The 23,809-nt window shown below is 35.0% G+C and overlaps 1 protein-coding gene across 17 annotated transcripts in view; it reads left to right on the top strand.

Annotated features, from left to right (window-relative positions):
* Window positions 1-23,809, top strand: part of ROBO2 (roundabout guidance receptor 2) — a 1,750,895-nt gene that overhangs the window by 1,698,780 nt on the left and 28,306 nt on the right. For 10 of the 17 annotated variants that reach the window (XM_019024473.4, XM_055380950.2, XM_055380951.2 and 7 more), the window contains 3 exons: window positions 4,817-5,098; window positions 10,405-10,561; window positions 20,087-20,347. In XM_019024473.4, the coding sequence (XP_018880018.2) occupies window positions 4,817-5,098; window positions 10,405-10,561; window positions 20,087-20,347 (700 nt within the window). Of the gene's footprint in view, window positions 1-4,816; window positions 5,099-5,535; window positions 5,662-10,404; window positions 10,562-20,086; window positions 20,348-23,809 lie in introns of all 17 variants that reach the window. The other 7 variants (XM_063703928.1, XM_055380941.2, XM_055380947.2 and 4 more) reach the window with 2 other exon arrangements.

Genomic DNA, 23,809 nt, shown 5'->3' on the forward strand with positions numbered 1-23,809 from the left:
GCTAAAGTCTTCAAAATTTGGTGCCAGAGTCCTCTCCCTGTGGGTTTGTAAGGAGACACAAGTAACCTACTGTAAATAACTACCACCTCCCCTGACTTCACCTTTTCATCCAGTCAATAGGAGAGAGCCGGGTTTAGAGAATGATGAGAGGAGTAGGGAACTCTCTGATCTCAGTGTGGCTTGGCAGGTTCATGTGAGTTTTCCATTGGTGGAAGATTGTACAGACATTAAATGTGCTTAAACTGCCTTGCCAGAACCCCACATGGAATGTCTACCAATTGGGAGTAAGAAAGCTCTATGAACAGAGTATTATTTAAGTTGATACCTGAAGCAAGTTTAAAAATGAGTCAAAAGTATGAAAAAAAAAGTGTTTAGAAAAGAAGTTGCTCTATTTTAAGTTCCAGAAATAAAAGAGACATTGACCTACTTGAGAAATGGAGGAATTTCCTAATGACTTGAGTATAAAATACGAGGAAGCAGAAATGGTAAGAAATATAGAAGGATAGATAACAAAGGACCTTTTAAGCCACATAGAGAGTTTAGACTTCGTTCAGAGGGTAATCAGAAGCTGTTGATGGATTTCTAAGAGGAGAATGCTGGGATCCAAGTACTGTTTTAAGCCATCCAGCCTGCTGCTGGATGAAGAATGGAGTAACGGTAGAAAATTGGAGTGATTAATTAGAATGGTGCTGTAATCCAAGCAAAGCTGTATGAATTCTCTGTAAGATTTCTGCACTTTTAGAATTAATGAAGGAGGCCCAGGGCTCTGTTAAATTTTTCTGAGTCCACTATAAGCCTTGATGGGTTAATTTCATATGTATGAGTATATAACCAGATTGACTGAGAACTGAGAAGGATACTCATAGCATTTTCTCTTTAAGAATGGATTACCACTATGTTTGACTATATTTGAAGTTGTATTGCAAATAATGAAGCTACTAATTATTGCATAAGTCTGCATTCTGTCAGTACCAACTATGAGAAGGGGAACTCCCTTCTGCAAATAAAATACAGAAAATAACCATTCCTACTTCATAGGTGTGTAATGAGGATTAAATAGATGAATATATATATATATTTATATAGTGTGTATAACACACATATATATATATATGTGTGTGTGTGTATATGTATATATATATATATATATCCCAAAGCTTGGCATACCATCAATGATCAGGCATCAGTGGAGTGAGTGAGAGAATGGAAAGTAAGTTATATGACTCCTCAGCTTCCTCTTCCGCTTCTGCAAGCCAACACACCCCACTTAGGACTCTCACTTGCCCAGATACTCTGGTAGTGGCTTCCTCCCCTAAGTGACCCGACTGTGAGCAACTGTCAGCTATCACTTTGCCATGGGTAGTTTCTGTGCCTGAGCACCTGCTCATCAGGAAACAAGAATGTCCCTCCCCCTGCTATGTCGACTGATTTTGTCAAAAGGAATTCTGTTCCCACAGCTTTTGTCAATGAAGGAATAGCTGACTCTTTTACCTCTTGTATTTTTATTGAAATAATATGACATGCTATTGTTACATGAAAAAGTGAATGCTTACAGATGGAGAAAATGAATATTCAGTTTCCACAGGCTACCTTAACGTCTAAAATATCTCAGTCAAATTTAACAAAAGGGTACACCTGGAGATTTGCAAGGTTTTTCTTCCATTTTCACTTAATTTTCATGATGTGAAATATCTCACAGATGAACAGCAAGGCCAAGACAACGTTTTTGTAGAGTTGACTGTATCCCTTATCCATGTGATAGTCATTTTAAGCATTTACTATGTGCAAGAAATACTGTTAAAATTTTTTGTATATTTTAATTCATTTTGCTTGCATAGTAATGTATGAAATAGATAGTCATATTTCCATTTTAAGGATCAAGAAACTAAGTTTTCTCAAGATAAATAATTTGAGATCTGGTTGTAGAAAACTCTGCTTTGTATTGTAAAGGCAGATTCACATGTATGACTATATAACCATATTCACTTGGAAGAATAAGAATGGATACTGACATTTTCCCACACCGCATGTTCTCACTCATAGGTGGGAATTGAACAATGAGAACACATGGACACAGGAAGGGGAACATCACACACCGGGGCCTGTTGTGGGGTGGGGGGAAGGGGGAGGGATAGCATTAGGAGATATACCTAATGTTAAATGACGAGTTAATGGGTGCAGCACACCAACATGGCACATGTATACATATGTAACTAACCTGCACGTTGTGCCCATGTACCCTAAAACTTACAGTATAATAAAAAAAATAAAAAATAAATAAAATTTGGCAAAAAAAGAATGAAATGACAATACGTTTGAATGTAATAAAAATAGTACTTAGAATAATAAAGTTACTAATTATAGCATACATCCACATTTTATCAAAGGAAACCATAAAAAAATTATTTAACTATTCAAGTCAGCAAGTGCTTACTCTCTTCAAAACACTGGGTGAGCAACTATGAAAATGCAGACATAAATCCCATATGCTCCTGTCTTCAAATGACTTCGTGATACAGTGAAGGAGACAGTCATTTGTACAGATAATTATATAAAACAAAAGGAAATAAATGTGAGTACAAGTATAACCAAGGTGCTGAAAAACTACAGAATGAATTACCAATTCCAAGTAGAGGAAGCATTTCTATAACTCATAGGTTTCAAACATAAGTGTTAACAAGCACCAGTCAGACAGCCTAAAACATTAAGGACCGGTAGGTGGGGACTGCTATAAATGGAAATGGAAAAAAGACCTGCTAAATATGACATCACCTATTTAGGTCTAGCCTGTTGGGAGGAAGGCTAGCCCAGAGTTCCAAATCATCTGGTATTATAGGACTCTCCTTAACATCCAAATATTCATGTGCAATATTCCAATATTTCGATGTTAGAATACAATTCAGTTTATTTTTTGAAAATGTAGGGATGATCAAATCATATTTGAAGACAATATGCAGCCTAAAAATCAATACGGAAGCACTTAGACTTAAAGGCTGACTATAATTTTATCTAGCAGGGAGAGGAGAGATTCAATTTCCAGAGCCATAGCATTAGTTGTATAGCAATATTATGTAGGATTAGATTTTTGGACCAGTTTTCTTCATTGTTTAACATTTGAGCACACAGCCATTTGAAAAGCTTGCCATCGAAGTGGCTTGCAATCCACATCTAAAGCTTTGGAGAACTTTAAATTCAAGGTGTGTGAAATTGGAGCTCAAGTTGGGGAATCAAGTATATTCACTTAATATTCATCAGTGAAGGACATGGTAGAAGCGGCAGAAACAAAAGTCTGAAAAATCACCCAGAATGAAGGATCTATTGTGACCAATTTGGATATACTACATATTAAAAGTTTTTGAGAAATAAAAATAATACTAACACTTGAGAATGCAGTATGCTTAACATCAAATTTTGTAATTAGGACATAGCTCAAAGAAAGAAAGGCAAGAAAGTAGTTGTGAAGTTCTGAAATTTAAAAATAATGTTATTTGCTTATACAACCTGGTGAAATATGATAAGTTAAAATATGTTTAACAACTTCACTGATACACATTTAAGATATTTACTTCAATATCTTAAGTACATATCCGCTCAGCTGTAAAACAAGCTCCAAACTTCAAAACCTTCATAAAGACTTAAGTTATGCAGTGTACAAAATATCGTATACATTTCTTTCTACAGTTGCTAAAGAAGACAATTTTTAGCTTATGTAAAATTCAAAAGCAAAAGTAATATTTCTATAAGAATTTTTATTTCAGGTACTATTGAGTATCAGCTAATCTAAAAGTTTTAAGATAGTTGAAAATGTCCTATAATGAAAGAATGCAGTGATTTGATGGCCTCAAGTCCCATGAAATGAAGCTTTCAGAAGATAGCTTATTTTAAAATGTACTATATAATAATTAGATTCATTTTAACGCTACAGGATTAAAAACAGTGTTATTTAGTGATTTCTATTTTAGATTCACTTAGTATCTTTCTTCCAAAAAGGGAAAATAAGAGCTCAGGAGAGAGGCAGCAGTTCTGAATTATAAAGCATCATGTAAAAATAATTCAGCATACCAAAATGAAAAATGGACTGATTGATATTCAGTGTTGCTCCTGGAGTTTAATTTTACTCTAGCTGTATTACAACATGAAACTGTAATTCTCTAGTTCGGAGTTGATAGCATAAATTAAACTCACCGATCACTGAGATTGCTTTTTCTATAGTTAAATTCTGCTATATTGTGAAAATGGCTTACACATGAAAATTTTCCTTTGTTATACAAGAAAAAAAATGCACTCTCCTTTTCTGGAGCAATTAAATCACACAATAAGTGGCAAGTTATAGCTTCAAAAAATATACTTCATAGTCAGTATAGTATAATTTTGGAAATGTTAGCATGTATTTAGCAGTTGTAGTCCATGTCTCTTGGGATAAAGTGGAAAGAGATGTTTTTCATCTGTGAGTTGTGGATTCAGTATCATTGCAACTGTAAAGTGCTAACACTTTCATTGGCTCTAAAACAGAGTGAACAACTGAAAGCATTTTTCTGTAGTGAAGTATGCCAACCGTCTCATTCATGGTTAAAGAAAATGGGGGGAAGGGTATTTCAAGCAGTGAGACGTGAAGGGCTAGCAGTAGGCCTGCCTGTCACTGAGGCTGATAGCTTGGCGATGGTTGTATATCATCTACCCTTCAGTGGCTCATGAAGCCCATCTCAGCTGAAATGCAAACGTGCAGTGTGACACACTTATTTTTCATCTTCAGTCCTGATAGTTTTGGGCTTCCGGTGCCTCATTAAATTGTTTCATTTCCCTATGTTCACCACAGATGTGCTGCCACCAGTTCCAGGCCAAGGGGATAAAACAGCAACGATGCTCTCAGATGGAGCCATTTATAGTAGCATTGACTTCACTACCAAAACCAGTTACAACAGTTCCAGCCAAATAACACAGGCTACCCCATATGCCACGACACAGATCTTGCATTCCAACAGCATACATGAACTGGCTGTCGATCTGCCTGATCCACAATGGAAAAGCTCAATTCAGCAAAAAACAGATCTGATGGGATTTGGTTATTCTCTACCTGATCAGAACAAAGGTAACAATGGTGAGTCAGGTTCTTGTGTCCTGAGGAGGTATTTTCATATCATTTGTGCATGAGATAGAAATTAGTATTTGTTGTTTGACTTAGTGATTCATTACCAGGTTTACTACCTAAACTAAAAAAAGATACCAGCATGTTTCCAGTAACTTGAGTAATTCCTACCACCACCACCGCCACCACCACCACCACCACCACCGCCGCCGCCACCACCACCTCCTCCACCACCACCACACACCAGTGCCAATCGGTTTCATCTTTTAGCTCTTTTTCAACCTAATGATCAACAATCCATCTCTACTTCCATTAGGGCAGGGTAGACAAAACATTCCTCCACTCTCCCACAACATCTGCTTCTGAGTTGCTAACTGCATGTTCTGCATGGGCTTGTGCTGTGAACTAATCACATGATGCCACTATGACCTCTGCCCTTTAACCCTTAGCCTTACTTTACATTCCTGACTACCGATTGGCTGAGGGATTGTCTAATAGAATGCCACACAACCAGTCTCAGGATTTCAGCACCACCAGCTCTCACAACAGCTCAGAAAGGAGTGGCAGTCTCTCAGGTTGGTCTCATCACAGTAAGGAGAAATATTTGTTTGTCACCAGCGTATGACCTGTGTTCCTAACAACCATGAAGATATACTGAATCACAGCTCACTGTCAGGCATTCATCTGTCAAATGACAACAGTTTATGCTAATGAAATCATGCCTTGGTGGGATAAAAGGGAAGAGAAAAATCACTGTCCCCTTTTATATACTAACTCTATGAGGAAATATTTAAAGAAAAATTATGCCATTCTACTAAATACTATTCATTAAAGAATGAGTAAAGAGAATTTTATAATAAAAAGATCATACATGAAAGTCAATTCCATGTTATAGATACCAAAAGATGAATTCAACTAAAATGAAAATGATTTTGGAGTAGTTCATAATATTAGTATATCATTGATGTGACCTCCTATTTTTGGACAAGATTTTGAAATACCATATAATAGGATTTTTTATCTATTGAATGATATTCTACTGCACTATACAAGAAAGTTAATATGGGAAATTAATATTTAATTTCCAAAAAACCATATAATCTTTGATATTGATAATTCTTTTATGGTATAAATTTTAATATGTATTTGAGATATATCAGCTAAACTGACAATCTATAATGTCAGTATCATACAGCACAAATGGAAAGAAACACCCTTTACTGGACAAAAATATATACCTATTGTAATGACTTATGAATGAAATTTTCCTGGCCCAAAGATCCTTACCTGTAAAATGAGGAGGTTGTAGTAGACACACTCTAACTTTCAACCATGACATATACATTGTATGGCTGATGACTTTGTGCATTTCTAATTTATTCCATGACCCCACTTGTTTAATTTGTTTGGATTAACTATATGCTATTTGTTTGTACTGAGATTTTGTTTTATTTTTTTAATTACAGGTTATTTGTAAAAGACTATAGTGTATTATGGCATGTCACAGGCTACCAAGCATCAAAGCCATAAAGAGTTAAACTTTTTACATCATTAGGGTAACATTTTCTAAATTACTTTTCCTCAGGAGATGGAACCCTTTCAGTCTGAAAATGTTAATGCTCCCTCTTCCCTTCAAAATGGGTCATTTGCTCTTCTTGTCTATTGGTAGAATTAGCTATATTATAGAATCCAGAAAATTTTAAACATCTGTTATGAATTTAAACGGGTTTAATAATATAGGAGAACTTTTTGAATGACCTTATATGTCATTTAGACTGCCATTTATTTATAATAAGTCTCACAATTGTTCTGAATAATTAAAAAGTAATTTATCCTGGGCTTCCTTTTTATTTCATTAAAGATATGCAAAGTCACATGCAGTATGTAAAAATAAATCTATATACTATAATCCATGGATTACTTAAGACTTTTAAAAATCTTTCTTTAAGTATTCTATATGTGTTGATTGCCACCACCAAGTTTTAAAAGTTGTCTTTTGAGTAACTGTAAGGAGAACACAATTCACAATAGTACTTAGCGCTTTTTTGAATCCATTAATCTCCTGAGTGACATTTATATATATCTATGAATTATATTAACTACTTCATCTACATTTGAATACAAAATTACTTAAATTGATGACAGAAAGCATTCTTTAGTAGGTGAGAGTGAAGTGATTATTCTCTTTTTAGTTTAGTTCAATTGAGTTTAATATTAGAGTTTTGTCTTATGCTTATAATCATAGGTATGTTTCCTAAGACTTAAATTTAAGATCAAACCACCTTGTGGATAGCTAATCATATGGTATTATAAGATTTTCTTAATTTGTGGATAGCAATGTAAGCAATTTAAAATAATCACAGTGATAAAAGTGGACATTTCAGAATTATTTGAGTGTATTACCCTCTTTGAAACACTTAATATTTATTCAATATATAAGTTCTGAGCACTTCCATTAAAAATCTAACCATTAAAAATATAAAATCACCAGCCTGAGCAACATGGTGAAACCCCATCTCTGAAAAAAATACAAAAATTAGCCAAGCATGGTGGCACTCGACTGTATTCCCAGCTACTTGAGAGTCTGGGGTAGAAGGATGCTTGAGCCTGAGAGGTTGAGCCTGCAGTGGATGTGATCGCACCACTGCACTCCAGCCTGGGTGACAGACTGAGACCCTGTCTCAAGGAAAAAAAAAAAAGTATATATATAGTATATATATACATATATATTAATATACACACAAATTAAAGAGTTTATATATGTAAGTCATTAAAATATGCTCCCTTAAAAGATAATATAAGAAATTCTCACCTTAAAGTGATTGAAGGTTCTTTGTTTGCAAGTAACAGCAAGAGACTGTGGCTTACTTCACTCAAGGTTCAGATCTCAGAGAATGTAAGTGGCTTTGGTTCTATGTATGCTCTCCACCATGCTATGAACCTACCATTGCTCACTGCTAAAAGAAGTCAGGTGTGTTGATTTGTAATCCTACATGTACTGCCCATAATGAGAGAGCAGAAATTTCCTCAAAAGAAGAGAAAGTGATTGTTGGATAGAAAGCCCTCACATATTTCTTCTATGAATCACCCGTTTCCCAAATAGATTTTTAAATCTGTTTGGAAGAGTAGGTAATGAATGGCTTTCTTGAACTTTGGACAATGACTTCAACAGAATTCACGGCTCTGGAAGTAGTAATTTCCAGTAAAGAAAGCTGCTACACTCTGAATTCTGATTTTTCTCTTACTGGGTGAATGTGGACCACGTAACACTCAGAATGAACCTCAGTTGCTTCATCTATAAAATGGAGATGCAAGAACTTGTCTATTTCTGTTACTCAGTTCTGGTGGTGACCACCTAATATTTCTAAAAGTACCATGGAAAACGAAAAGCACTCTCTCTATATATAAATAAATAAGGAATAAAGGAGGTGAAACTAGAGAGAAAGCTATGGAAGACAAGTAGCTCAGTCTGTTCTCCTTTTAATCATTGAAACCGAGTTCTGATACTACAACAGAAGAAATGGTTCCTGTCTGATAATTTTGCTGACTCATCAGGAAACAAAGGATTAAGGTTCATCTACCTTAAAGACAAACATTACAGATGTATATTCAAGCAAGTTTATTGTTATTCTGAGTCAGGCTGTTTGTGGGATACTCATAGGGCCTGGAGAAGTTGGGAGTAAAGAAAGCTTTAGAAATCAAGAGGAGCTGGGTTTGCTCTAAGATAGAGGATATGGGGGAAAAAAAGGAACACAAATGAGTGGCATTTATTGAATGTTCTGTCCATTCTGAGTAGTTGATATACATTGTCTCTTGTAATTCTCAAAATAACTGAAAAAAGTAGTAACTTTATATCTGTTTTACATGTGCAAAAATGTAGGCAGTAACTATTGAGTAACTTATCCAGTAAGTGGGAAACTGGTCTGTAAACCCAGATACAAAACTCTTATCCTCTAAGCAAAAGATGTCTGCTCTCCTTCCTCTTAAAATCTTTTATTCTACCAAACAAGTATAATACAAGGCAAGGTGAAAGCAATTTGTGTGCAGGGATGTTCTTTGAAATATGTGTGAAGGTGTGCATGCTATGTGGAAAACACACACTATTTTATAACTGGCAATAAAGTATATATCCAGTTTAACAGTTTTATCACTTCCTGGTGCTCAAATATGTTCCTATTAAATTACATAATATTCAACGTGGCTGATGCAGATGAGTAATTGGTAGAAGTAAGGGGAATAGTAGGCTTCTAGTGATACTATAATACATTGCTAAATAGCCCTGCTACAAATAGTTTTTGCTCACAACTTGTGGTTCCAGAAAGATGAAGTCGAAAGAATCAGTAAGATTTTTGGCAGATATTGCTGTAGGCTGTGGTGGGAGCCACAGAAGTTATATAGTGTCCCCTGAAATGTCCTTTGTTATTCTGCTCCAAGAAGTACTCATTCCTCATTTAACTGTAGTCCACTTTTAAGGAAGAAGCTTTATCTACTTAATTTTGGAAGAGTAAAAACCATGGCACTGTCCAAATGATAAATTGTATTTTTTATATTTCATTAAGCTCCATGTAATCCTAGATATGGCTCATATGCTGCTAGCTTACTTTCTTCTCATATTTTGTGCATGAATTCATTTGTATTAGAATGCTACTGAAACTGATTACTGTATTAATTTTTCCTCCTTTTTGGAATATTATATGATGTTATGCTTAAAATAGCTAAGAACTATTCACATATGCAAAAATAATTGTGCCATTCATTAGTTAAAAAGTCTATAAAACGTATCTTCGCAAAATATTTACAGGTATTTTCCTGATTGTAGCTGATTGATTTTTATCAGTTACTTTTGGGATAAAAATTGTTACCCTTCCTGGATTAATTAAATTGAATAAATTCTAATGGAAAAGTTTAGCCTATATCCTTAGACCTTGCATTTTCCACTGAGAGAGATTATGCAAAAGAGCATTATAAGTGTACTAAAATTTGACATTTAAAAGAATTTGTTATGGCCCATTATTTCCTCTAACAATGAAAACATGAAGGCAGCAGACGGGAATAAATCAATAAGCATGCTTTTGATACAGCAGCCATGTTTTTGGTTCATTCAGCTCTGCTGTTAATGCACTGGGGAAAAAAAAACAGTATCATTTTGAGTGATTTATAAAAATGTTTTTCTGATTATATCATTTCATTGTTTGTAGCTTTTAACAACTCCAACATACTGATTCTGGTGTTTTGAAACATAAATACATCTTGCCATCTGATGTATTCTCTTTATTCTGCTATTTGGCATCTCTGAATAAATACGTTATTACTTTCAGGTGGGAAAGGTGGAAAAAAGAAGAAAAATAAAAACTCTTCTAAACCACAGAAAAACAATGGATCCACTTGGGCCAATGTCCCTCTACCTCCCCCACCAGTCCAGCCCCTTCCTGGCACGGAGCTGGAACACTATGCAGTGGAACAACAAGAAAATGGGTAAAGATATTTTATATACTAGCAAAATGGCCAGGGCTCTCCTCTCCTCTCTGTTGTTCATTTTTGCCATCATCTTATGTTCTCTCACTGTTTCCTTTGCCCCCCACCACCATGTTCATTGCATTTCCCCCTCTTTCATTGTTTGCACTGTCTATATATTTTTAGCTGATAAATACAAAACAGCACATATTGAGGATTGAGAATCCTTGGCCTTCAAGTGCCTTAGATTGTCTGCAATCATGATAATGCAGCCTCCATTTATAATATTGCTTGTTAGTTTGAAAGCAAGTACCCACAGCTCTGTGAACTAAAGAGCCACTCCTGAGAAGGGCTGAAAAGGGAATTAAAATAACCTTCTTCATCATCCCTTGCAGTTCTCTAATGACTTGATGTCTGGCCATAGCAGGGCGCCACTGTAGAGCACCATCACAATGGGATAATTGTAGGGACCTGGCCAGTGGGTAGAACTTTAATCATCAGCTCTGATGGGAATTTAGGGGCCAGAACAATAATAGAGCCAATGCATACTCTGTAATGAAACCTTTTTAAGATACAAAATTTTCTTCGAGGGTCTTTAAATGGGACCAGTTTCCTTATTCTTTCCCAAATGTCTCACAAGAGTTAGTTTTCCTCTGTTACTTTAAGCCTTAATTGATTTTAAATACAAAGACACTGATATTTTTTATCCTCTAATTCCAAGAAAAACAAAAATTGGTCAAAAAAATCATACTGTTTCCTTTTCTAGTTTAATAATTCTGAATGCTTTGTCTTTCTTATAATTCGCAGGTCACTATTTATTTTGACTGGGCCTTTATGTAAGCTAAAAATACAGAAAAAAAGCAGTTTTTCTTTTCACAGGATTTTTTTCACTTAGAAATAGTTAGATATTAAAATAAATCTATTTATTTCTATAATGGTTGTTTATTTATTATCTTGGCTTAAAAAATCACATATACATGTTTATAAATTTCTTCATCCTCTTTTCTTTGTACATAACTCCTGTTTTTGAAGTCTTCAGATTAATTTTTCTAACTAGAATTTTCTATGTCATAACATTGGCTTCCTTTAATGATATCATTTGCCTTTTTTTATAAAATAAAATATATATACATATATGCTCTATATATGCATTATATATGTATACACACACACGCGAATATTTTTTGTCTATGTCTTCCTTTCCCTCCAAAAGCCTTCATTTGTCTCTCTGAGACTGTAGCACTTATTATATACGCATATATTGTTATTTTACTTCTTTTAAGTTCACATTTGAAATGGCAAACTAAAAGTATATCCTGTGTCCTCCTTCTCTAACATAAAAAATAAAATTCTGTATATGATCATAATTTATATTAATGTTATAAATGTGTCAGTGTCACATAAATCGTGAGCAAAGAAAAACCAAAGATGTGTATTCCACAAGAGATTAATACAGAGCTTAGAAACCTGCATTTTAAAAGCTATAGTCAGAGACTACAGACATGGGGACTTGTAGAACAGGAAGAGAAAGTAGTGCTGTTAAAGCTTTATATGCATAAAGTCTTGAACTCATATCACATGAAAACTGTGGATAATTTGGAGGGTTTTTTTTCCCATTGAGTCTACTAAAATATACATAGACTATGATAATTCCTGTAACCCCCTGCAATAAAATCAATTAAATCAAAATCAATGCTAAACTTCTCACTTTATTTTATTATCTTGCAGTAGAATTGAAAATATTCATGAAATAGTAGATGGTGCAAATTTTTATTATTTAACACAAATTATTTTCAGCATAATTAAGATATAAAACACAAAATTGTTTCTACATATTTGGAAACTTTATATATATATATATATATTTATATGTATGTATGTAGTTTGAGTTACCTTCAAGTTTTTGTTTGTCTTAAATACCTAGTATTTGCTAAAAAAAGAAGTTATCATTCTTACTAAAAATAGTGGTTAGATCTTAGCCAGTCAGTAATATTGACAACAAAATTCAATTTCCTTATTTTTTGAGCTCAGTTTTTAAAAGGCTAACACTTGAAAATTATTATTTTAATTATTTGTAATAAAAACATATTTAAAGTTAATATAAAAACAAATAAAAATTAATAGATTGGGCATGATTTTGTCCACTTTTTGATATTCTTTATACTTTTATGTTTTCTAATCGGTAAACCATATGATACTGAAAAAGAAAGATTATTGAACACAGTAGAGTATTCTACTATTCATAATATTAAGTAAGTCAAAAAAGAAATCTTCAGAATTGATCTTCTAGAAAATTTTTCTATAATTTAGAACCTTCATAATTCAGGTTTAAGCTTTTCTTGGCATACAAAATATAAAAACTTCAGATACTTTTTTGCTCTCCATACTTATTAGAGACCAGACAATAAACATTATCCTGTTCCTGACACACACACATGCACACACACAAACACACACAATTTTGTATGATAAGCCCTAGCTGAGCAATGTGGAAGAACTAATAATCTCCCCACAGAAAGGGGCAATCATATATACCAGCGAAGCCAGGGGAAAGCTCGTAGAAGTTAAGTTTTGAGGTGAATCTAGAATCATTTACTCACAAATAATAGAAAAACATTTGGTGGCTGTTGGATGCCAGGCACTGAGCCAAAAATAAGGACAAAGATAGCAAGAAAATGTCTCTGTCCAAAAGTGGTCTAGCATTAGAATAGATTGTTAGTCAACAACTATAACAAAATTTTACTATTGTTGTGATTTTCTGTGCAAATGGAGACAAATTTCCCTGGCCAAAGACCAAAAAAAAAAAAAAAAAAAAAGAAAATAAATATAATACAATGAATGACGAGAAAACAGGAAATAGCAGATAGTCCCATTAGTCTTCCTTTGGAAACCCCACCCTCTTTTCTTTAAGGTTATCTGCCTTAACTAAACTGTTGTTTTGGTTATTCCTAAAGCTTGCTCCTCTATTGTAGTACTCCTCATATTGCACTTAACTGCTTGTCTGTGCCCTTTATCAATTTGTACCTGATGTATGAGGCTTGTTGAGTTTGAAAACTGCATAGGGTGGCCGGGCGCGGTGGCTCACACCTGTAATCTCAGCACTTTGGGAGGCCAAGGCGGGCGGATCACGAGGTCAAGAGATCGAGACCATCCTGGCTAACACGGTGAAACCCCGTCTCTACTAAAAATACAAAAAATTAGCCGGGCGAGGTGGTGGGCGCCTGAAGTCCCAGCTACTTGGGAGGCTGAGGCAGGAGAATGGGGTGAACCTGGGAGGCGGAATTCGCAGTGAGCCGAGATTGGGCCAGTGCACTCCAGCCTGGGTGACAGAGCGAGACTCTGTCTCAAAAAAAAAAAAAAAAAAAAAAGAAAACTGCATAGGGTAGGAGATAATCTAAGAAGACGTTTTGAAGCCAATCGTGAAGCCTTGTATGTCATATTGGAGTTCTGATGTTTGAGTACAGATGATGGATTGGAGGATGTGAGGCTGAGGCAGGTAGATAAAGCATGGAATATTGCAGCAGAATGGCTAATATCATGTAAATGATAAGGGAATAAAACAAAGCAAGGTCAATGGGTTGGAGGAAAGGTAAGTATTTAGGAGATATACCCAGCTAATGGTAATCATCACCCTGAAAATATTGTCTCTAGTTTTTTGTTACAATATTTAGTATTATTTCTAAAAGCTTAGCTATCATCAGTTTTCATTCTAAGCCTTTCCCCACAATATCAAAATAAATATCAAAATCAAATAAAAAGTATCAGAATATCAAAAGTTATCAAACAATTGCCCAAAGAAGAAAAGTATTTGTTAATTCAGGAATATAGCAATGATGGCAATGTTTTCTCCTATCAATATTCTTCTCTCAGCTTGACAAAAATATGTCAAAATGTATTAATCCCTAGCTATAAATACAGTGCATTTTATTATGCTCATATGATTCCAGGAAGAATTCTATGGTAATTAAATTGAAAAGTGGGGCTTTTCTTTGCTACTGCAGTTAGAGATTGGCAAGCTTCTGCCAGTGTTGAACTTTATTGTATTTTTGTTAGTAATTTGGTATTTGTATCTGGCCTTTTACAAGTTCATTCACATGCAACATTGATTTGTTGTCATCTTTATCATTAGTTGCCAGGCAAGACAGATAATATGATGCCTCATAGTTCACTGACAATAAGTCAAAGAGCAAAACCTTCTCCAGGAAAAGTTGACCAAAAGATCTTTGGTTTGGCATTAGCAGCATTTTCACAGTCTTTTTCAATGTTACTACAAGAAAAAGTTGAAATTCTGTCACTCAAATAAGATGTATATCTGTAAAATGTGAAGGAAACTATAAAAACAGGGCTACACTTCATAAAATTTGTAGAGTCATCTGTTACTTTCTCATCCTTCTTCGGTAACTGCATGAAACCTAAGTATTTGTTGCTTGCAATGGATTAAGACATGAACACCATAGAGATAACAGACCATTCTTCTCCTTCATATGATATACACCATGCCCCAACTTTCCTTCATTTATTCTTCCAGGTTCTTCTAGTCTTTTCTTTTATCTCATTTTCCATTTTTCCTCTTTTGGTACATGGTAGGTAGATGGATCTGTGGACATTTTTCAGCTTCGCTATCCCAAAGGGGTAAAGAATTTGCTCCTTCTTGTTCTAAATTATCTTCACACACACACACAAAATGACACAGAAAAATTGGTGATAACTGGCTAGGCGCGGTAGCTCACTCTTGTAATCCCAGCACGTTGGGAGGCCAAGATGGGCAGATCACGAGGTTAGGAGATCGTGACCATCCTGGCTAACATGGTGAAACCCCGTTTCTACTAAAAATGCAAAAAATTAGCTGGGCATGGTGACGGGTGCCTGTAGTCCCAGCTACCAGCTACTCGGGAGGCTGAGGCAGGAGAATGGCGTGAACTTGGGAGGTGGGGCTTGCAGTGAGCCGAGATCGCGCCACTGCACTCCAGCCTGGGTGACAGAGCGAGACTCCGTCTCAAAAAAAAAGAAAAAAAATAGAAAAATTGGTGATAACATTAATTCTAGTTAATGGGAATAGCTAATGAAATATGTTTTAGTTAATTAATGCATTAAGCAATGTATTTGACTAATGCCAAATACAATATTTATATGGTTAGGCTCTCCTTGGCCTGACATTATTTGATTAGTAAAAATGAATTGAGTACACCAAATTATAACTTTTCTTATGTTTTCTTAGCACGTGATGCATATAACACATATTTCTTCTAATATATTCTCTATGAATTTTCTTTTTTTTTTATTTCATGTGTATATCCCCATTAGATTTTCAAAAGTAAGGATATCTTACTACCTATGGAGTTTCAGAAAAATCTTAGGAAATAACAGACTATTTCCATTTGAAAAATTGAATATGTGAACATTTTCTTTCTTTTTTCCAAGGTATGATATCCTTGGCAATGAACGAGTGTAAGTAAGGAAAGTGCACCCATTACTTTTTGGCAGAAAAAAGGACTCTTTTGTAGTAAGAGTTACAAAGTAAATTTAATTATATCTAATTATGAAGCAGAACAGCACATTTCATATTGAAAATAGATAGTTCTCTTTTGATTAGCCTCTTCTTACATATTTCTGTTTAACTTAATAATGTGGCTTAAGTCAGATAAATAAATTATGAAAAAAGAACAAAGCATTCTAATTAATGGAATGATATGTGTGTTTTCAAATCAAATCAATACATACGCGTATGACTTACTCTTTTTAAGGTGTTATATTAGATGTAACAAAACAAGAACAGTTCAATGTCATAACTATAATGCACTTGAGGAAAAGGTATTATAAACATGTGAAAAGTTAAATACTAAAATAAATTAGTCAAGAGTTACAGAAACCAGCACTGGAAATGACATAAGACTGCATATAATCAATTTTCAAAGAAATGTACATCAAGGAAACCTTCATACAAGATATGGGATTTAGCCTGCATCTTGATGGATTTATAAGATTAAGATAGGTAAAACTGGAGGAGTACAGCTTATTGGAAATAAGTTGGTTCTTATAAATAAATGCACCAGGATGGGAAGAAAGTACAAAGAAAGATGAAAACAAATTAATTTATTTGAGCAGGAGATTCTTGTTGTAAAAACTGTCTGAAAAGGTAGATTGCGGCTTAGACATATTCAATGGATGGAATAAAGAGAAGTAAATCTTCTTATTCAGACCATTCTGATATTTTCATAGATGAATTTGTAAGTGGTGGGCAGGATTGGTTAGAGGATGCGAAAAACTGAAAGCAGAAAATCCCACCAGGACAGTGAGTTACAATATTTTAAAGCAATAGGATCTTTTTTCCACATGAAATTTAATTGTGATCTCCAACATATAAAACAGATAAAAATGGCATCAATTTTTTAGAGCAATATGTTCTTTAAATTCAGATTAGCACTCATTATATAGTCAATTAAATGGGAATACAGTTTAAATGATGGTATTTTCTAGTATAAAAATTGCTATTTGTAACACACTAGTGTGTGTCTGTTGTTTATAATGTCTAATATTATAATAGATATTTAGGAGGAAATATTCCTATCAGACCATACAGGGCTTCTGAAACAGGGTCTTGCAACTCACTTAGGTAGCCTCAGCAAGAGAATAAAATGGCCATGGAAATGAAAATAAAGGAGTTACAATTATAACTAACTTTGAAGGAAGAATCTTTGGAATTCGGGAAAAAGAATTTAGGGGTCTAAGGAAAATGAACATCCAAAGATGATATTATTCCCCCAAAAAACCAACCAACCAACCAACCAACCAAACAAACAAACAAAAACCCTTTCTGTAACTATCTCTCACCCACAGGAAAATTTCAAACTCCTTGTAGGGGCTGATAAGGCCTTCAGTGACCAGCCTATCCCTAACTCTCTTGCCTCTTCCGTGGCCAATTTTCTTCTTTCTTTGCCAGCTCTTGGCATTTAGGGAAGCATTTGAACTCTTCAAATTCCTTTCTCTTCCTCCTGGCTTCCACACGTGTTGTTTAAAATGTTCCTTTTACTGGTGGTCAACATAGCCCTGCCCAGCTCCAAAACTAGTTTAGACCTCCTGCTTTCTACTTTTATGGCATCCTGCATCACTGATTATTTGTTTAATATCAGCTTTCCCCACTGAATTGTATGCTCTGTGAAATAGATTCAGGACCCTGACACATAACTGTCCAAAAAAATAAATTAAGAGTTTTTTTTTTAAATAAAGTTTATTTTTACATCTGTTTTAGGCTTACAGCAAAATTGAGCAGAAGGTACAGATTTATCCCAGCCCCCACATATTGATAGCCTCCCCAACTATCAAGGTTCTCCACCAGAGTGGTACATTTGTTACAATTGATGCACCTACACTGACACATCATCATCACCTAGAGTCCATAGTTTACATTAGGATTCTCTCTGTGTTGCACAGTCTATGGATTTGGACAAATGTAATACATGTATCCACCATTATTTTATAATACAGAGTGGTTTCACTGTCCTAAAATTCCTCTGTGCTCTGCCTGTCCATGGTTTCCTCTCATCTAGCCTCTGGAAACTACTCATCTTTTTCCTGTCTCCGTAGCGTTGCCTTTTCCAGGGTGTCAAGTAGTTGGAATCTTATTGTGTGTACCTTTTTTAGACCTTTCACTTGGTGATATGAGTTCAAGTTTCTGCCATGTCTTTTTATGGCTTGACAGCTCATTTCTTTTTAGCAACGAATAATATTCCATTGCATGGATGTACTGCAGTGTATTTATCCATCTACCTACTGGGAGACATGTTGGTTGCTTCCAAATTTTGGCAAGTATGAATAACACCAATAAAAATATACACGTTCAAGTTTTATGATAAATTCACCTTTTAAACAAAATAAATGGAAAGGCATTCAAGTGAAAATATTCAAGAATCATCCAGACATTTATAAGTTACTCTTTGTAAGAGAGATCAAGACTAGAGATGTACATTTCTGATATTTACTCATATCACAGTTTCCCTAATGAATATCTCCCATGTACCAGAAACTGTATGAGGTGCAAGAAGTAGATGAGAATTACAGCTTTCTTGAATTTAAGAATCTCACAAAATAGTGGGAGAAAAGAAACACAGAAACAAATAATCTCAATATAATATGAGGAGTACCACAATATAAGTATTATGGAATTGCAATTAATTCCATTTGGAGTGGGGAAGAGAAGACTTCACAAAACTGATGACGTTTGAAGTGACTGGCTGAAGGAAGAGTAGGCAGTTACAAGCAAGTGATTTGAGAACAGTCATAAACAGATGCAGACTTTAGAGAAAAATAGAGTATATGGATGTTGAGGAAATAGTGCGAGATTAAGCTGGAAAGATGGGTTTATCAGACTAGGATGGGGTTTTTAGACCTAGCTAATGAGTTGGAGAGGTTTTTTTTTAATACTAGTTATAATCACTGAATAATTTTAGGCTTAAGCGTGATGTGAATGAAGATTTTAGAGATATAATTCTGTTGCACGTGTTTAACAAAGGGTGGAAGAGAAGATGATACCGTAAGAGTAGGAAAGCTAATGAGCTTGTTTACAGCAGGAAACTGATGTGTGATTGTGGGAGTGGGGGTGAAGTTTGGAGAAAGATTCACTAGGTATTTAAGAGGCTGAATTTATAAGACCACTATATCCAATAATATTATTTATCTTTTCCTTGTCTGTGTTTAAAAGGATGTTATAATCCATTTGATTTATGAACGTATTCAGACTACAGAGAATTGAAATAAAAAAGCTATTGATTTTGTCTCATGGTTAAAACTTTTTGGATTAATTTTCTATATTCACAGACCACAGTCCCTAAAAAAATATGGTTTTAAAATAATTGTCATATTTTATACTCCAAATTTTTTAAAAGGATAGATCGCATGTTAAAGTTTTTTACTACAATAAAAGTATTATTTTTATTTTATAGGGCAAGGTTTTGAACTCCTGTTTTATGATTTGCATTTGGATGACAAGATAAAGAGGACATTAGTTTCTACTGAGAAAATTAAGAGAATCAAAGAGATACTGAATGCATTTATATCATAGTCTTAATAACATATGGAATGAAAGGTTTTCAGATATCTAGAACAAGAACAAGTAAAATTCTCCAATACTTCTTAGATAATCAATCAGCGATATTGGCATGTAATGTTGGTGCACAAGTATGAACAGGAGAAGGAAGCAGTTAAATCTACAAGCACTAAATTCATTAATTGTCTTTAATTAGCAATTTGGTTTTTCCACATGAGTAAGTTTGTTGGGAAGTTATTGCCTCTTGTAACTGTGGGGTAACAATTAGCTAATAAGGTATTTTAAGAATAAATTGAGATATTGAGATAACAGATGTAATTACAATTAGAAATTAAGATAACAGCCAGGTGATTTACTGTGGTGACACCAACAGCTTCAGGAAGAAATAAACCGAGAGAACATTTCAGATACCCTGTGGTTGCTACTTATTGCCAGTATAATTGTGTGCATGTATGTGTATGTGTATTTGTGTCAATGTGCATATTTTTCTCATTTAATTTCAGCTATGACAGTGATAGCTGGTGCCCACCATTGCCAGTACAAACTTACTTACACCAAGGTCTGGAAGATGAACTGGAAGAAGATGATGATAGGGTCCCAACACCTCCTGTTCGAGGCGTGGCTTCTTCTCCTGCTATCTCCTTTGGACAGCAGTCCACTGCAACTCTTACTCCGTCCCCACGGGAAGAGATGCAACCCATGCTGCAGGCTCACCTGGATGAGTTGACAAGAGCCTATCAGTTTGATATAGCAAAACAAACATGGTAAATATCTTCATTAAGTCAAGAGACCCATGCTTTCAACACATGGAAATTTTTTTCAGAATAAATTCACAAGAGATTCTGATAGAACTACACAGCTAGGGTTAAAAGTGATTTTGTATAACTCCTTAATCATTTAGATAAATGTATCCACTGAGAAATGTTAAATAATTTGGCCAAAACTAGAACTAGAACTAGAACTAGAACTGGAACTGGAGCTGTAACTGTAACTGTAACTAGAACTAGAACTAAAACTAGAACTAGAGCAAGAATTCAAATCTGCTGTATTTCAGGCTAAAGTGCTCTTGGCTACACCAGAATCTTTTCTAATTTATGGTTTATCTTCAATTAGCTTATCATTGAACTCACATCCCATGATGTAATAAAAGACTCCTTTTAGATTCCTCAAAGTACCTGTGATTAATTCTGTATGTGGTTGTCAATATGTAAATGTGAGCTTCTGCAAATCACATATGGTCAGTATTAGTTATTAAAAGACTCCCTTTACCTGAGTTAAGTGCAACAGAAAAAAAAAGACAATACTAGTATCAGTAAATGCATAAAAAGCAGGAGTAAATCAAAAATTTCACATTTCTTTTTCTAATCTATAAACTTTTGTAAACTATAGGTGTCAGTTTACCTAGGTATCCTGTGGAATTAACACAGATATATAAATGGGACTAACGCTAACAGTTTTATACAGGATTTTTGTTATTCGATCTTTCTATTTTAATTTTCAAAAGCCCAGGCTTTTATATCACTATTTTAAATCTCCATGTCATACTCCAATTTTCTTCTGTTGATTTACCCTTTGTGCTTGAAGTCTGAGTAAATTTTTTAAATAGTATTTGTTTTGTTTTTTAAATTGTTCTAGTCATGGGGATAAATAATTCTTATTCTCATTATTAATGAAGTATGTATTATTAAAATACAGCTAACTATACATAGAAAGAGATACCAAAAGGAAGAGTATTACTTAAAGATTATTACAAACAGCCTCTTTTCTTAAGATATTCTTGAACATTTTCCAATTCAGATGCTTTCTCAAAGGTCAAAGACAACTTACCGTTAAACGCTATTATGTTTCATCAATCTGCTTTTAATAAAACATCACTATGTAAGTTGAAGCCAGCTGCTTCAAGAGCCACAGGGCTTCCTTCACATTAACTAATGAAGCAATGCAGTTTGGTCATCTAAAGCACAGACTCAAACTGAAGGGTTCTCAAATTTGCCACATTTTAGAACCATTTGGATAACCTTAAAATATATTGGTACCTGGGCTCCACTCCCAGAGAAAGATTCTGACTGCCATGATCTGGAATTTGATCCAGATCATGGGACAGCCAAGGTTGGGACCACTGCCGTGGAGATGAACCTGTCTTACTAGCTGCATGACTTTGGGCAACTTGCTCAACATTTATATGCTATAGTTTCCCCATGTATAAAATGATGGTGATGATAATAGTAATTAGCTCATATAGGAAATTAGAGGGCAGTCCCCAAGACAACCTATATTTCTGATACCAAGTACAAGTTTCAAGGGTCCCCAAGACCACCCTGAAGTTTGAGAATTCTCTATAGTAAGTCATAAAACTCACCAAAAGATTTTACACTCAAAGCTACAGTCTATTACAGTGAAAAGATACGCATTAAAATCAGCCAAAAGAAGAAATGCATGGGACAAGGTCCAGGAAAATTCCAAAAGTATAGCTTCCAGTTGTCCTCTCAGTGGAATCATAGCGTTACTTTCCCAACAAAGGGTGTGACATTACACACCATGGAGAATTGCCAGCCAGGGATGGGCACACCTTCCTTGAGGTCCTGCGACTTCATTTTGGCTCTGTCACACAGACATTGTTGACTACCCATATGGCTGACCTCAATTTCCAGCCCCTCCAGAGGCTGAGGTGACACCATGCAACTCCAAGCCCCACCATAATCATATTGCGATGCTTTTTGGAGTAGCCTAAGGCCTCTAGGTAAGCAGAGAGACTTTTATCACACAGGACATTCTAAGGGCTTACAGATTACCTCCCACGAGTAGAGGGCAAAGGCCTAACCTCTCTTGGGTCGAGGTTCAATTCTTTGTTACATATCCTAGTTTTTGTGAGAATGAAATGAGTATGAACTTATATACTACTGTCCCTGGCTGTATATTAACTGTTATTAGTTAGAAAGGCCTAGGTTTTCACCCCTGAGTTGTTCACTTCTGTCTTCCCACACTTAGAAGAGTGTCCCACTTAGTAAATGCTTGATAGATATTTGGTAAAAGAATGAACAAATTAGTTCATCTCCACCTGCTGCAAATACCCATAGAGGACACCCTGTTTCTTCTTCTGAGTGTGTTCCTACTCAACCAGCAATCTTTCAGAATGCCTTGGCTGACTCCACATCTGGGAGTTATGAGCTTGCATGTGCTTCTGGTTTGGAAGTGACTCACCATCTGGGTAGCACATCAACATCATAGGACTGTTTAACAAATAATAATTCCCAGGCTCCACCTCCCAGGATCTGTTTCTATTGATTCGTGAAGTAAACAGCACAGTGCCTGTCACTAGAAGATATTTATAAATGTTATGTGTCCTCTTCCTGTATTTCAATTTACCTCTTAATTTTGCTTAAATAGGAGTACATTTTTTATTCCATCAAGGTATATTTGTTTTATCAAGAGGTATCAATTCATAAGCATATTGATGGCAATATTTATAGCAAGATGTGCTCATCTATCCTCAAGCTTTTCTGCACTAATACTTAGGAAACTAGCTATTTCTTCCTATTTTTCAACTAGCAGGCTGTGATGAATGCTGAATACTAACTTGGGGCCTCAACTTTCTAATCTGTTAAAGATTGAAGATTGGGATCTGATGATATTGGGGTAGCTTCCAGAATTAGAAAGTTTTTTAACATTGAAACATCTAGAATCCTGTTAACATTGAGGTTGGTTACAAGTTCAAGAAGCCAGTTGGGAGAGGAATATTAAACAAATTCGGGAAGATTAAAATATTTTCCCCAAAGCATGCAAATGACAAAGAAAAATAATCTAATGTCTTTCATTCAGCAGCCAACAATAAAAATGCATAGTACTTTTTAATATCTCACCTAAATAGCACAGCCTTTTAAATACCTTTTTTATGAAGGCAAAGAAAATACTTACTATGTTAAAACATGTAGTACACTCACTTTTTAATGCTGGTAACAAATAACAATAAATTCATTTCATTTAGCATTTTATGGTTTAGAAGAAAATCTGAGTAGACTCAAAGCAAATCAACCAGACCCTACTGCCCAGCTTCACACTTTGTTAGCTACCTGATTTGAAACAAGTCACTTAAATTTGACCTTCACTTTAATAAATTCTAAAGAAGGTTGGGCCAAGCATGATAGCTCATGCCTGTAATCCCAGCACTCTGGGTTGCTGAGGCAGGACGCTTGCTTAAGCCCAGGAGTTTCAGACCAACCTAGACA

This window comes from Gorilla gorilla, chromosome 2 (assembly GCF_029281585.2).
Source record: "Gorilla gorilla gorilla isolate KB3781 chromosome 2, NHGRI_mGorGor1-v2.1_pri, whole genome shotgun sequence".
NCBI classification, from domain to species: Eukaryota; Metazoa; Chordata; class Mammalia; order Primates; family Hominidae; genus Gorilla; species Gorilla gorilla.